The following is a 14,812-nucleotide window of genomic DNA, read 5'->3' on the forward strand; positions in this document are numbered from 1 at the left end:
GGCCTCCCTCCTCTCCTCCTGTTGAAGCCATGGATGCTGAGCTTTCTAAGCCTCCTGCAAGCGCCCTCGAGCCAGCACAACGCAGCCTGCTCTTGTAGCAACTCAAAGAGCCTCCTCCCATTCTGCATTGGGTTGGACTCCAATGTAGCCAGCGTGGATATATGAACTTGGAAACCTTGAAGAGCCTCCAGTGGGCTTCATAGCCACTGACAGAATCACTAGCGTTGAAGTATGCTTGGCATCCTCCATTGACATGCACAGATGCATCGATATGGATTCAAAGCCAGGATCGTGAGGTGGGGGTGATCAAGCCGACCATCTGCAGGTGTTGTTTTCATGGTGCAGCGTCGTCAAAGACCAATATCCAGAGAGTAATTCTGGTCCACTGCTAACGTACTGCGATCTGCCACCCACACGCTGTCATCCAAGACACAGTATGTTACCACAAATCCACTGCAGGCTTCCTGAGTTTTCTGGGATCCTCTTCTGCATGGTGGCTTCCACCGGTCGCCATCTTCAATGAATGCCCATGGTGTCCTGAAGTGAGGAAGGGTGGGTCGATTGCCCTGTGATGTTACCAGAGATAAGGATGCTTTGTGATGTGGGCGGCCATGCGTCTGGTTTCTTTCGTGAAGGTCTCTTTCCTCTGGTAGTGGGCACCTCGTGGCCGATCCGCCTTCACAGACCTCCAAAGATCAGTAGAATGAGCTATCAGGTCGAATAAGCTATATAAGTAAAAAAGTCCGGTTCGATTCGAACTGAAATTAGATCTCCATCAATTCAGATTTTATATGATTCAATAATTTTAAATCAAATTGAAAACACAGTCATACGGTTCGATTTCAATTTCTAAAATTTCCGAACCCATTTAAAAAGAAAAAACACAAATGGATTTAATTGTGTAATGAGTTTGAATCTTAGTAAAATAATTTTTTTTCTTTATCGAACAAGTGATTTGAAATGAAATCAAAATCGATAATTTGAAGTTTGATCAAATTGATAATTTGAAGTTTAATCAAATCGAAATCATCGTTTCAAAAATTAAAACCGAAAGTGTTAGTGAACCTTTACGCCGTGGCCGAGATGTCAGCGCGGCTCGATCCAATCCCGAATGCACAAGGTTTGCTCACACAGAAGCTCGGGTGGTGGAAGCGAGTAGCCTGCTTGCTCGTTGTCAGACTCCTACATGCAGGCTGAGGTTATGAGAGGGATTTCCGGACTCGATCCTTCCGAAGGTTAAGTTAGTGTTAAGTGAAGTAAGAAATAGTTAAATGCTCGAAATCTCCCATTGACACCAATCAAGGGGTTGGCTTTTATACCTACAAACGAGGGTCTATCATACGTAATCTATTAATGGTAGCCGATTCCTCGAACTACTAGCTTATACCTCCTATGTGAGCACTAACCGACCTGCATGAATCCGCACCATGTGACGTCGTTCCGAGCTTTCTGGAACGACTTTGTGTTATACGGCATCGTATCCTATAGTCTCGAATAGCATAGGAACAAGCGATCATCCAATCCTAGTTCGAGGTGTCATATTAACGGAATGCACAATATCAATCTTAAGGCTTCGTAATAGCGTTGACATGACTTACTATTATTGCAAGGATAGTACCCGAATATGCCCTATCATATAGAACATCTCGAGGGCTTTCGTATCGATTATATTGGATGCTAATACCGTTCAAAAACTTATGATATACTATAAATATCTAAAATCTTTCATCCACATATAAAAGCAAAGCATGGATCAATCAATTCGAGATGGGTCCATGACCATGTGATCGGAGCACCCAATCACGTGAAGGATCATCCCGCAAAAAAGCGATCGAGTTTCCTCCAACATACGCATATAGATGGGAGTGATGGGTACAACTGGTTGATGTTCTATGGCACAGATCAGAAGCCTTCGTCTTCTAGCGTGTGTGTGTGTGTGAGAAACGTGTTAGGGCAGGTGGCCAAGTAATGGCCGAAGTTGATCGTCTTTATCTGCTTCAAACAAGTTAGGTTTGGGAATGGCGATCAAAGGTGCGGTGGAGGCAATCAGTTTTCTCAAAGCAAAAGAGGCTTTGGACAGCAATTAATGTCATTGAATGCCTCGAGTCGCATCGATCCATCTCAGCCCTGCCAACCCAATCAATTGTTCATTAATTTGCTGCCCGCTAATATTACTTACCACTAATAATCTTGGAAATATAAGGTTATCACATGAAGGTCATGCAAAAAAAAGGAATTCTTTTAAGTAACGTTTTTTTTTTAATCTTTAACCTCGTCTATTATTTTTTACTTTGAACTTTTTAGAAATAATAGGATAAACTTTTAATTTATGTATTATTATTTTTAATTATAATTCTAAGTTGTAGGAGATGAGAGATCTTGTATATATATAAAAAAAAAAGTATGTGAAATTTATCTCTTTAACCTAAAAAAAAAAAAAATTATAACAAGGGTAGTTGATCTTCACTAATTGAAAAGAAGATCGATAGTGAAAATCGATGACATTAAGAGAAGAGAAATAAAAAATAGACGTAAATTGAAAAGATCGAATCATTGTAAATTAGTTTATCTCTCTTTATTTGTATTTGTGACTTTATCTTATTCTTATTATTTATAATTTTAACTTTGAGTTTTTGAAACGTATAAATTCATCAATCGAGTTTTAAATGATTAAAAATATTATTACACTAATTCATATATATATATATATATATGTGTGTGTGTGGGGCAAAACAACACCTCATATATGGACAAAAATCTGATGTTGCTTTCAAAAGCAATGTATGGCAATACATGATTTACTCCTAAGGAGATTTTAATATAAACCAAATTCCCAAAGTCTTGGGGGTTCATTTTCACCGATAAGGACGTGATTGGATTGCATTATGTAGCTTATCAAGTTACTATTAGGAGTGAAATAACCTTTATTATCGTGATGAAATCATTCATAATAATGACTCCTTTGTTGTCTGATGCGTGAATGAAGAAGCCACAAAAACCTGACGCTCAGTTCTCTAAGGATCTGTGCTGTGGAATCTGTGTCAAGTAATCCTCCTTTGCTTCGGAGTTATGAGGAGGTCTGAAGGCATTAAATGAAATCAAATCTTCTCTCCGGCTGACCCGATCAGGCCCGCTCGCCACAGAGCCGCAACAGCCACTGCGCTTTCATGGATGCCAACGATGGATCTCCACCTCTCGTTCGGCCGAAGAAATCAATGCTCGAATGGAAGCCATGTCCTTTGCTGACCAAATACAACTCCCAACAGTGTCTCCCCATGCTATTTAAACCCCCCCTCCAGCCCCTCACGTTCCTCACCCATCCTCCTCCTCCTCCTCCTTCTTCTTCTTCTTCTTCTTTCTCACAACTCCATGAAGATAACCTTTGTGCTCATCGCTTTCCTCGTCTTCGTGTCTTTAGCCCATGCGGGCCGGACAGCGCCAGTGGAATATCCAGAGAAGACCAGCCTTCAGGTGCACTGATGATCCCCTACGCACTCTGGTTTTTAGTGCTTTTGTTTGGAGAAACTAAGTGATCTGTGGTTACTGTAGGGCGTGCAGAAGGAGACGCCGGAGAGGGTGGAAGGATGTGAGGGCGTCGGGGCGGATGAATGCTTGATGAGGAGATCCCTGGCAGCTCACACTGACTACATCTACACCCAGGAGCACCATTAAGAGGGAGGTGGTGACACGGTTGTGCTCTTTTGGCTTGTGGATCTTTCTGCCACAAGCATTCCATCCATTGTGTCATGATCACTGCTATGTCTCATGTGTGTTGCTGGCTTTAGGAGTAACATGCAGGCCGTGTGATGCTGACCTGCATCTATGTTCTATGTTTCCAGGACTCGTAAACACCAATAAATATAGGGTAAATGTTGGTTTTATGTTCATGTTCTTTTCATCCTAAAAGTGCATGAACAAAGCATTGATTTCATCTGTAAGAGGAAGATAAAACTCTCTAAACAACCAGCTGGTCCTTTTCCTAATCCTATTCTTCTCTTATCCGAATGTATGATGCCGACAAAGAACAAGTGTTCTTTCTCCTTCTCCACGAGCAAACACGCCATTGGAGACTTGGCCTGGTAGCGACGAATACACTCGGTCATCGTTAAAGACTCAACGTTCCCTCGCAACTCGAAGTACACCGATACCGGTGGCGTATTCGGAGCCAAAATCGGAATCGTTCTTCCTCCTCCTCCTCCTCCTCGTTAAATCCTTTTCCTAATCAACGTAAGGTCGACTTCGGACACGCTATGGCCAATGATGCATCTCTCAGTCTATGTTGTGGACGAAGGCTATAGAACGCTTGAGAACCATTCAAATAGATCCCTGTGAATCTTCTCCTTCGCTCGAAGGTCGACGATACGACTGGTATTACCTCGAACCTCTCGATGCGTGGAACCTCCAACATACATATCCTTCGATGCCGAAGAACGAAACAAAGTATGTCTTCGTTCTCCCCGAGAAACAGCCACTTGGACAAGTTGCCAACTTGTCGTCATCTACAAAGTTTTGTCTCATGAATATTAATTCGATCTTGTCCATGTCAACTTCTAAGCCTTAACAGTTATCCAGAAGAGTTTAGAATGGTCAAGGATGTTAGCAATGGCTCTTAAGAAAGTGGTGTATTTAATTATATATCTGATAAAGTAATAGTTATTCATTCCTATTTCTCAATTAATGTAAAACTAAATATCCTTACCAGTACTCCAGGGATCCAGGACCCTTCTTCTAATACTAATATGAGAAAAAAATATTTGATCGATTGATCATTGATGTGATCCATAGGCTCGTAAAAAATTATCCGTTTTGAACGATGGTATACCCATCTTGATTTTGCCTATTTCAAGCTCACAAGCTCCAAAAATACCTCTAAGGATTTATTAATTCTTAATTTTCCTACTCCTCCTGTATCCAAGCCCTAATAAGTAATAATATTCTTGAGGAAAACACATCTTGGCGTGGCTTCACTCGCGATAGGATAGACCCCTCGGGAAGGAATACCCACTCAGTGCTTGTGTGGCTCACGACTTAAGTCATGAGTTTCGTTAGCGGTGTACGTATTGGGCTTCAATGGGCCGAGCACAGCAACTTTCCCGCCAAATGATCATAGAGTAGTACTTTTCTTACTTGCGCATAAGTACGCTGTCATACCTGGCCTAGCACTGGAAGCTATCATGGGACCCCTTGGACTACCTCATCTAATACCACTCAGGGGGCTGATAAGTACGCGCGTAAGAGTCGGTTGGATCGGAGCAGAACTATCCCCTCACCGGCCCTTGAGATTCCGGAACTCGAGAGGAGGGGCGGAGGCGATGGGGAAGCGGCGGCGGATGTACTGGCTGCTGAAGACGGAGCCGGAGGAGTGGTCGTGGGAGGACCAGCGGTCCAACGGCGGCGTTTCGACCTGGGACGGCGTCCGAAACCGACAGGCTGTCAACCACATGAAGGCCATGCGGGCGGGCGACCGCTGCTTCTTCTACCACTCCGGCGCCGCCGCCCGCCGCGTCGTGGGCGTCGTCGAGGTCGTCAAACCCTGGTACACTATCGCCGCCGGAGGTGAAGACGGCGCGGTGGACGTTCGGTCTATGGGGGAGATGCGGAAGCCCGTCGAACTACGGGAGATCAAGGCGGAGGCGGAGGCTAAGGCCATGAAGGGGTTCGCGCTTCTGAAGCAGCCGCGACTGTCGGTGGTGCCCGTGCCCGAGGGCATCTGGGAGAGAATCTGCGAGATGGGCGGTGGATACGGAGATGCAGCGGCAGAGGAAGAGGAGGAGGAAGCGCAGCCGTCGTCGCCGGAGGAGGAGGAGCAAGACGAGTGAGGGAAGGCGGCGAGGGTTCTGGTCTTTTTGGGAACCGGAGGTACGCCGCTCTCTTTCCTGATGCAGATCTGCCGTCCATCTATGATTGGACGGCGGATCTTAGATTCTTTGCAGTTCGACTTAGTTGTGTTGATCCGTGAATCGTAACCGTCGGATGCTCTCCTTTGGAAACATCTTTATGCAACACATGCCAATTCTCGTTGATTTGGAGTTTGTTGTGCCTTCTACTTCACGTAAGAGTTATTTTGGACAAGAAAACCATGACCATTCTTTGTAGTTTGATGAACCTATCTATTCCAACCATGCATTTTCCAGTAGGCTAATTTGAATGTGGAGCATATAGATAATGAAATAAATTGATACAATGAAATGAAGCTATGAAGAACTAATTTGATGGCTTTCGAGCCAATAACGAGTCTTGATCTGTTATTGCATAATGTGGGAGCTTCTGTTGTATTATCTTCAATCATATTACTGCATTGCAATAGCTTTTCCAATGATTTGTTCGTCAGTTGGAACATAGTAAAACTGTTCAAACTCTGTACTTTAAATTATTGACTGTAAATTTGAACTTGATTACATGCATTTATAAACCTAATTCATTTATCACATGGGACTTCACTGTCACCGAAGAGCTACAAGAAATATAGCATGAAATATACCTACAAAGTAACTATTATGTATCGAACAGGCTCATTTATTTATTACTTCTGGATTGGCATATTGTTTATAGGATTGTTGTGGCCTCTGGGATGACAATTTTTGGGCCTCCTCTTGAGAGCAGCAAGCAATGGCAGTGAAGGAGGGTGATGGCAGCGCCAGTTATTAGAGCAGCAAGCAATGAACTACATGCATGACATCTTTTTGGGAGCAAAGTTGGTTAATGTGGTTCTTTTGCATGTTCTGTAGTTCATTGGTATTTTGAAGTCTGTACGTTGCCTCTATTTCCACTGAGATATATCTTTATCCTTATGCTATGTAGATGAAAGTAAATGGTAAGGGTCTATTTACCACTAACATTCCCATAAATATGAAGGGATTAGACCTTACAATCATATCATAATTAAATGATGAAAACCATATGTAGGATGGATAAAATACATCTTAAGGGATGAAGATGACGATTATATGATTACGGGTACAAGTATGAAAACCATATGTAGGATGGATAAAATACATCTTAAGGGATGAGGATGATGATTGTCTGGTTACAGGGTACAAGTTCATTAAGAACATATCAATTTTATAGTGTGATACATTAGCAATCAAGGAGGGACGTAGAAATGCGAGGAACAATACATGAACATGTAATATACAGTTTCAGTGTCTCAATTTTATGCATTAGATCATCGTATTAGGCCCCATCAACCAATAAGAAATTATTCATTTTACATTAATCATATTAATCCTAGGATCTTAATGCCTACAAATCCTTTTATCAATTAAAATATAAAAATTATCATTGTATCTCAAATTTTATAAAAATTCTAGATTTCATAAAAATTGTATTAATTAAAACATAGCCTGAATCCTTTTCAATAGGAGAGGAGGAAAGATGTCATATATGGTATAGATCCTAATTTTAATTTCGTAAATAGTATTTAATTAACATACTGTTCCATTATTGCTTTTTAAAATAAGGAATAATCTTGACGTCTGAAAATTTTTATTTCCATTCTATAGAACACTCATTAGAAAACAAATTATGCTGGGATATGACATATTAGTAATTAAGGGATAATTTATTTAGGAAATAATAAAGAAATATGCTGATTATAACATATAAGCCGGACCGCCTCCATCTTGTATAAATGGATATGAAACCAAGCCTTGCAGGTCTCAGCCTAAAGCATCACAGTTTCTCATAGCCCACAGCATCATGGGCAAGAGTAAGATGAATTCCAGCTACTTCTTCAATTGTGCTTACGGTATCTTGTAGCATCCTCCATATAAACATATTTCCCAACAGGCAGATTGGGTTTAAAGAGCAATGCTTTGAAAAGACAGAAGGACTTCTTCAACAAAGATCAATCCAGGCTTGGTGAGTATGTTTTTTCCCCTTCTTTCCTCCTGTGTTATTGTTTTATTAGTATTTCTTATGGCTGCTTCTTGTTTTTTTGCTTTAATTCAGAACGTAATGAGCTCACATATAGCGAAGAGTTCGGTGGTGCTTCCTCAACAGCTCCGTCTGGTTACGTTGCTGATCACAATTCCTTGACCAATTTGTTACAATGTGAGAATTACTTAGAAGATTTATGCCATAAGAGGTAATCTATAATTTGATAACGATATCGATTCCCTTGTCTCATATCTTCCTCTGTTTATGCTCAGAATAAACTGTTGCTCTATCCAATTCTTGTTTCTGACCATCCCGAATCAAGAAGAGGCTTATTTTCATAAAATCATCCTTCACACTTATGAAGCATATATTTCATGCTTGTGATATTCATATCCGTCATACCTGATCTGTGCTTAGCTTTGTTGATATCGGTAGTCTATATACTAATTCTGCATGGTTGCTATGATTTCTATGGCAAAGATTAAACTATTATAATCATTTTATTGTTACTAAATCCCAAACTTATAAATTTTCTCTTTTGTCTTTATGGAGGAAATCTATAAGAGAGGAAGCTTTGCAAAAGCTTATTGTGGAGTTTGAAAAGCAAGTGCTGAATGAGTTTGTTCAAAGCAGGTAAGTTAAATTTTATAATTAGCTGAAGTTAATTGGTATTATTATTAAACAATTTTGCTGTAGTTTATTATGTTAAAAAGATTGCTTGCAGTAATGGTTCGCATAAACCTTGTGTAAAAGCTAATAATCTATTACCATTCGAGAGTTTAGAAATGAATAATTTCTTTATTTTTCAGAATGCCGTTCTTATGGACCTGATTTTCAATGTCCTTTTACTCGTTTTTTTACATCTTAAGTGGAGGCTATCGTGAGACATGCAAACTAAGTACTTTTCAAATTTTCATTGTGACTTTTCTATTTTATAGATATGTCTCTGAAATATTGTGTAATTTGCATGATTTCTGGTGCTTGTTCTTTCAACGAGATTATAACATTTTGTAAATTTATGCTTCATATACCCAATTGTACATACTTTATGTTTAGATGTCCGCACTCTGCCTAAGTTTCTGATCTGTAACATTATCTGATACTATTAGAAATTTGTTCTTCCAACTTGTGATTTTTTTATGATTTGTCTCTGCCTTGTAGATATATAACGTTAACATATCGATGTTTAAAATTAATGACAAAGGGTCCCACAACTGAAGCTTATTTAGCTTGTCGTGTCATTGGTTAGTATCAATCTCTTTCAAATAATATTTACTTATGCTTGATCGACAACATGACACTAGCTACCCATTTCTTGCGTATGAAGGATTACTGGCTCTCACTGTTGACAATGGCAATGCTGCACATGAGATAATGAAAGAATCAGTTCCACAACTTTGTGAAGCTTTCAAATCTGGCTCCAATGCATTCAAAATACTGGTATGTATGCTAATATTTGACTATCAGCTTTTGCTTGATTGAGCTTACTGGTTCTAATAATTGTAATTTTGGTAGGTGTTACAATGTCTGGCTATTGTCACCTTTGTTGGTGCAAGTAGTCCAGATGAGGTGCAGCTTTCAATGAAATATATATGGGAGACATGCCATTCAGCAGATTCTACCAACACTGTGTTAGCTGCAGCATTATCTGCATGGTCATTTCTCCTTTCAGCCATTGATGGGTGGAGGATACATTCGGAGTATTGGAAGGGGTATACAGAATCCAATCAATTTATTTTTGTTATGTTTATTCTTTCTTTAAATTTGTTTAATTATACTTTGATGCAGGTCTATTTTGTTCCTTTCGACTTTATTGGAAAAAGATCAGCATTCTCTTTGTGTGGCTGTTGCTGAAGCTGTGGCCCTTATTTCTGAAATAGATAGAATAAATAATTTTTCTGAAGAAGCATGCGCTACTTCTGTTGAATCACTAAAATGCGAGTTATGTGCGGAAGTCAAGAAGCTTTATGAGGAGTGTCAGGATAGAATCCATGATAAAGAATTCTTGCAAAACATCCTGCAGTATTTTGAGGTAGTTTTCTTTTCTACATGTTTAGGTACAGTTGATATGCATGAGATACTTCTAATGAAATGATATTTCATTCCAGACTGGTGTGTTTGATGAAGTTATAATGAAGACTTCTAGCCAAGATGTGATTTTAAAGGTGTCAAAGTGGAGTCAAATGATACAGGTTGGAGTTCTCGTGTTCTTTCTGCTCCAATTTGGGAAATGGTTCACTTTCTCAAGTATTTGCTGATGTATTTGGTTTTGCAGGTGAGGCACATTAAGCACTTCCTTCAAAGTGGCTTTTCAAAGCACATGAAGGTCAGCAATATTGGATGTCCATTTTATTCTTTTTTTTTTACTTTCCATATGAAAGAAAGTTACCTCTTGCTTAATATATTAGAGAACTATTAATAGTGAGCTTTATGTTATGTACAGGACAATGAGCGACTTCATGATATATTTAAGTTCATAGAAGTAATTCAAGGAAATCGTCCAGTTGAAAAGGTGAGACTGTTGCCGAAATTCATGTCATTTAATATTTATATTCACTATTCTTTTTCTGTCCAATGACATTTATGTTCAGTGCCATTTTACCTTTATATTCCCTAAATTGTCTTGTGCATACAGATATTTGTGCTAACATCTGCTGATCCAAAGGAAAGGACCATTCTGAGAAATAGACAACGAGCGTTGTCTCAGGTACAATCTTACATTACCTTTGTTTTTTTTTTTTTTTTTTTTTGTTAGTCTTCCAATTTCTTAGATTTTATTAGTTGATAAGAGAGTTTATTGGATGGAACAGTGATTCTTGCAATTAACTGTAATGATGTGGCTGCATCTATGTTAGTAGACTAATTCGTGGGTGCTACATAATTCTTTGTTGCAGATGAAGCATTTCTCGGATTAATGCCTATGAAGAATATATCTACAATATGGATTGAATTGATGATGCATGAATCTTGCCACATAATCAACCAACTCAAGAAGAGCACAGAGAAGTTCTCTCTTGTTTCATAGCAACATTAACAGATTAATAGAATTTGACAATTTATTATGTTTCCATTACCTTGTAATTGATAATTTCTGGTGCATGGAAGACAATCTAAGTTAATTTGCTTGATTAGAAAGTAACACTGAAATTAGTATGATCTTTTTCTCATTCATATGGAGGGCTTCAGAATGATGATGCATGAAGTGTTTTGCCACTGACATGACCTGTTACAGTTCCCTAGGCAAAGGAGATCACTTTTTCTCTGACAAGCATTTACTTGACTGTTTTGTAGCTTTGATTACCTAGTACAAACTCATTAATGATTGTCCATTGTTTCTCAATAGCTCTCAATATCTATCTTTCAAACTTGTGTTGCAACTTTTGTAGCTCATAACCTGTTTCAGCACAGCTCTGAAGTAACAGGGAAGGTCAATTTCCTTCACACTATCACATCAGTCATCAATAGCTCAGTGCCACATTCTGGTGGTGGAAGGCTTGTGTGATGGATGGTGACCACCACAACTCATGCCTAATTTCTGGAACAGTGATAGGGCATGGGCACAGTGGAAAATAAGAGGAAACAGTATCATTACAGTTGCCAAGTTTGAACCCTGAGAGGTTGAGATCCAAATAATGGAGCCATCCTGTCAACTTAGTTGCAGAAAGAAACTATGGCTTTGGAACTGCTTGAAGTCATTCTGCAACACAAACTGAGGAAAACTTATGTCAGCATTGATAGCATAACATGAGAACTCTGATCATGTTTTTGTACTGGATGTGAGAAAATGTTCACCAGTCCAACTTTTACTTGATCCTCACTTGTTGTTGAAGCTTTTCCCATCTCTGACACCCACTCAAATATGGTCATTGCAGCTTGGTGTGCTGTGGTCATTGACTGCGATTGACATGCCTACAAGCCAAGCCCCATTAAGTGCCATTGACATGCCTCCTCCGTGAAGATCCACTTGCTGGATACAGGCATAGCTTTGAAGGAGTCTTGTTATCCCACAAGATAAGATGTTGGTTGGTCTTCTTAGGCTCTGCTTCTACTGAAGAACAATCTCTACTGATGTATGTAACCAGAGTTGATGAGCTAACAAGTCACATCACTGGTTGAGTACCAACATGAACTCGCACACCTGAAGCAACAACAGAGTTGGTGAGAACTAGACTATCTTGCAGAGGTTTCCCCCATGTAAAGCAACTCATCACACATCAACAACAACTAAGACTAACAATTCTAAGCAAAGGTGAGGAGGAAGAGGAAAGGGTTATATGATGATGATGATGATACTGATGGTGATGGTGCAGCTACCTCCAGCAAATTTAAGAGACAGAGACATGTAGAAATATGGCCACTTAGTCGAGTTGATCCCACCGCAACAAAGTATATAGCAGTTTGCATGTTAAAAGAAAGAATGCTACAATTAAGTCCACTTGAATTCTTCTTCTTCTTCGTGGGAGCCATTCCTTGGTGTTCTCCAAGCATGGGCGTCATGGGAGTAATTCTAGAAGGACTATGTCATAAACCCGCACTTACTACTGGACTTGCTATTGACTTATAACATCCTCGCCGATATGGTGCCCACTTGAGGAGACAGGTAGAGTATTCGGGTAAAAATGAAGGTAGTACGTCTTTGGTTTGGTTTATAGGCTTTGGCTGCCCACCGCGTTAGATCAGGACCGTTCGTTCCATCACAGTCCCACTTCTCAAAGCATAATAAATCTTCCCGTAGTTCTCTCCCGCAGTGTGACTTCCCGCTTCCAAATGCCTCCGTTGCCGCTCGCCTCCACCCTTCTGCTCCTGCTCGCCATCCTGTCCTCGTCGTCGCCAGCCGCCGGACAGCGCGATGGCCCCGCCACGGGCACGTCCAGGTTCCGCGAGGCGCCTCTGTTCTACAACGCACCTTCGTGCCCGGCGCCCCTGCCTCCGGGGCCCGACTCGGCCTGCTCCCCTGACGCGCTGGTGCACGTCGCCATGACCCTCGACGTCACCTACCTACGCGGCTCCATGGCGGCCGTCCTCTCTGTCCTCCAGCACACCGCCTGCCCCCAGTCGATCTTCTTCCACTTCGTGGCCACCTCCGCCGCGGGCTACCTCAGCGCGACCGTCGCAGGGTCCTTCCCCTCCCTCGCATTCCAGATCCACCCCTTCGCCGACGAGCCGACCGTCGCGGGGCTCATCTCCACCTCCGTCCGGGCGGCACTCGACCGGCCCCTCAACTACGCACGCTCCTACCTCCCCCGCCTCATCCCGCAGTGCGTCCGCCGGGTCGTCTACCTCGATTCCGACCTCGTCCTCGTCGACGACATCGCCGGCCTGGCATCCACCCCGATCCCCGACGGCGTCGCGCTCGCGGCTCCCGAGTACTGCAACGCCAACTTCACCTCCTACTTCACGCCCACCTTCTGGGCCAACCCGGCGCTCTCCGTGGCCTTCGAGGCCCGGCGGGCCTGCTACTTCAACACCGGCGTCATGGTCATGGAGCTCGGCCGGTGGCGCGACGGCGGGTACACGGAGCGGATCGAGGAATGGATGGATCTCCAGAAGCGGATGCGGATCTACGAGCTGGGCTCACTGCCACCGTTCCTGCTGGTGTTCGCGGGTCGGATCGCGGCGGTGGAGCACCGGTGGAACCAGCACGGCCTCGGCGGCGACAACTACCGGGGGCTGTGCCGCGACCTCCACCCGGGGCCGGTGAGCCTGCTGCATTGGAGTGGCAAGGGCAAGCCGTGGGCGCGCCTCGACGGCGGGCGCCCGTGCCCGGTGGACGCCATCTGGGCGCCCTATGACCTCCTCCTCCGCACCGCGATCCCCATCGACGACTCCTGATCCGACCCGGATCCACCATGATCGACCAACCCCACCCGATCCGACCCGAAACTTCACCTCTTCCCTTCCATGTCACCATGACCTTCTTCTCTCCTTTCCTGAGGAAGTGTAGATTACTTAAGCCTTTCTTAGTCAAATGTAGATTACTTAAGAAGCCATATATAACTAAGATTGCATATTAATGATGAAATAATGGAATCATATACTACAATGTAATGAATTTTTGGTTCTAATGTGTCTCAAGAGGAAAAAAATATAAGAAATAATGTAGGAAGGAAAGGCATCAATAATTATTTATTATATTTTAATTTTAGTTTTATTATGATATTTTTAGATTATCGAGTACACTCGATTAAAAAAATATATCTCAAAAATATTAAATTTAAGAAAGCAAAATTGAAGCCATTACTTATAATTTCCTATTTATTTTTATTTTTCTTTTCCCTTATAATAAGCACTAATATGCATTTTGGTTGGCTTAAGTCAAAGCAATCAATCATGATGTCATTACTTCCCTATCATGGAAATGAAAAGGGGGTGAAGGAACCTCCAATTAAACCCTATTGATGCTTTAATTTGGGCAATATATTTGATGGCTCAATAACAACTTGATAGTAACCTTTCACCAGAATTAAGTGACTTGGGAGAGAAGATAGATGCTTCAATGAAAGATCATTAGAGAACACCAACTCCCAATTTGAGAGTGCCTACTTTAACATCTTGTCATTTTCTTCCTATATCATGATGGTGTGGATTGGAATCTCATGGCCATGTCCATGTCATGTCACATTAAAGCACAAAGATCCATATTAATTACATCATTTACCAACCCATGCATTTTGGTCTCCATTCACATGACCCCATGCTACCATCCACATGTCCTTTATGAGGTCCCAAATCTATGACTAGGCCATGAAAGAACCATCATAGTGAGGCATGGATGTTCATGTTGTGCAATAGTAATTCCAATTTTATGTAGTTGATGCTCATACATATCAGTGCTTCTAATTAGTTATTTAAATTACCGTCAAATCAAATTTATTTTATGAATATTTTTTTCATCATTATATTATATAGATAGAATGTTCATCGTATCACAATA

General features: G+C 41.5%; 2 protein-coding genes across 6 annotated transcripts; both read left to right on the top strand.

Annotated features, from left to right (window-relative positions):
* The first annotated feature begins 5,176 nt into the window (after positions 1-5,176).
* LOC135639581 (uncharacterized) lies at positions 5,177-11,045 on the top strand. 5 transcript variants are annotated; one of them, XM_065153397.1, is made up of 14 exons: positions 5,178-5,859; positions 6,553-7,708; positions 7,789-7,860; positions 7,951-8,086; positions 8,431-8,511; positions 9,040-9,122; positions 9,206-9,318; positions 9,394-9,590; positions 9,667-9,910; positions 9,987-10,070; positions 10,154-10,204; positions 10,322-10,390; positions 10,514-10,585; positions 10,773-11,045. In XM_065153397.1, exons 2-14 carry the CDS (start codon positions 7,699-7,701, stop codon positions 10,791-10,793), a joined length of 1,233 nt encoding a protein of 410 aa, XP_065009469.1. In that variant the 5' UTR covers positions 5,178-5,859; positions 6,553-7,698; the 3' UTR covers positions 10,794-11,045. The 5 variants fall into 5 exon arrangements, with proteins under 5 accessions (XP_065009471.1, XP_065009472.1, XP_065009469.1 ...); XM_065153398.1 differs by having other exon boundaries at positions 8,443-8,511; XM_065153399.1 differs by lacking the exon at positions 9,040-9,122 and having other exon boundaries at positions 5,177-5,859; positions 6,553-7,860.
* A 1,212-nt stretch (positions 11,046-12,257) lies between these two features.
* On the top strand, positions 12,258-13,883 carry LOC135639582 (probable galacturonosyltransferase-like 2). The gene is made up of 2 exons (XM_065153402.1): positions 12,258-12,478; positions 12,627-13,883. Exon 2 carries the CDS (start codon positions 12,646-12,648, stop codon positions 13,708-13,710), a length of 1,065 nt encoding a protein of 354 aa, XP_065009474.1. The 5' UTR covers positions 12,258-12,478; positions 12,627-12,645; the 3' UTR covers positions 13,711-13,883.
* Positions 13,884-14,812: the final 929 nt, after the last annotated feature.

This window comes from Musa acuminata, chromosome BXJ3-6, assembly GCF_036884655.1.
Source record: "Musa acuminata AAA Group cultivar baxijiao chromosome BXJ3-6, Cavendish_Baxijiao_AAA, whole genome shotgun sequence".
Classification (NCBI taxonomy): Eukaryota; Viridiplantae; Streptophyta; class Magnoliopsida; order Zingiberales; family Musaceae; genus Musa; species Musa acuminata.

Coding starts and splice junctions, on each gene's coding strand:
- LOC135639581 (XM_065153397.1), top strand. Junction 8,087..8,430: donor GAAGATTTATGCCATAAGAG/GTAATCTATAAT, acceptor GTCTTTATGGAG/GAAATCTATAAGAGAGGAAG. Junction 10,586..10,772: donor GACAACGAGCGTTGTCTCAG/GTACAATCTTAC, acceptor TCTTTGTTGCAG/ATGAAGCATTTCTCGGATTA.
- LOC135639582 (XM_065153402.1), top strand. CDS start 12,646: ATGCCTCCGTTGCCGCTCGCCTCCACCCTTCTGCTCCTGCTCGCCATC.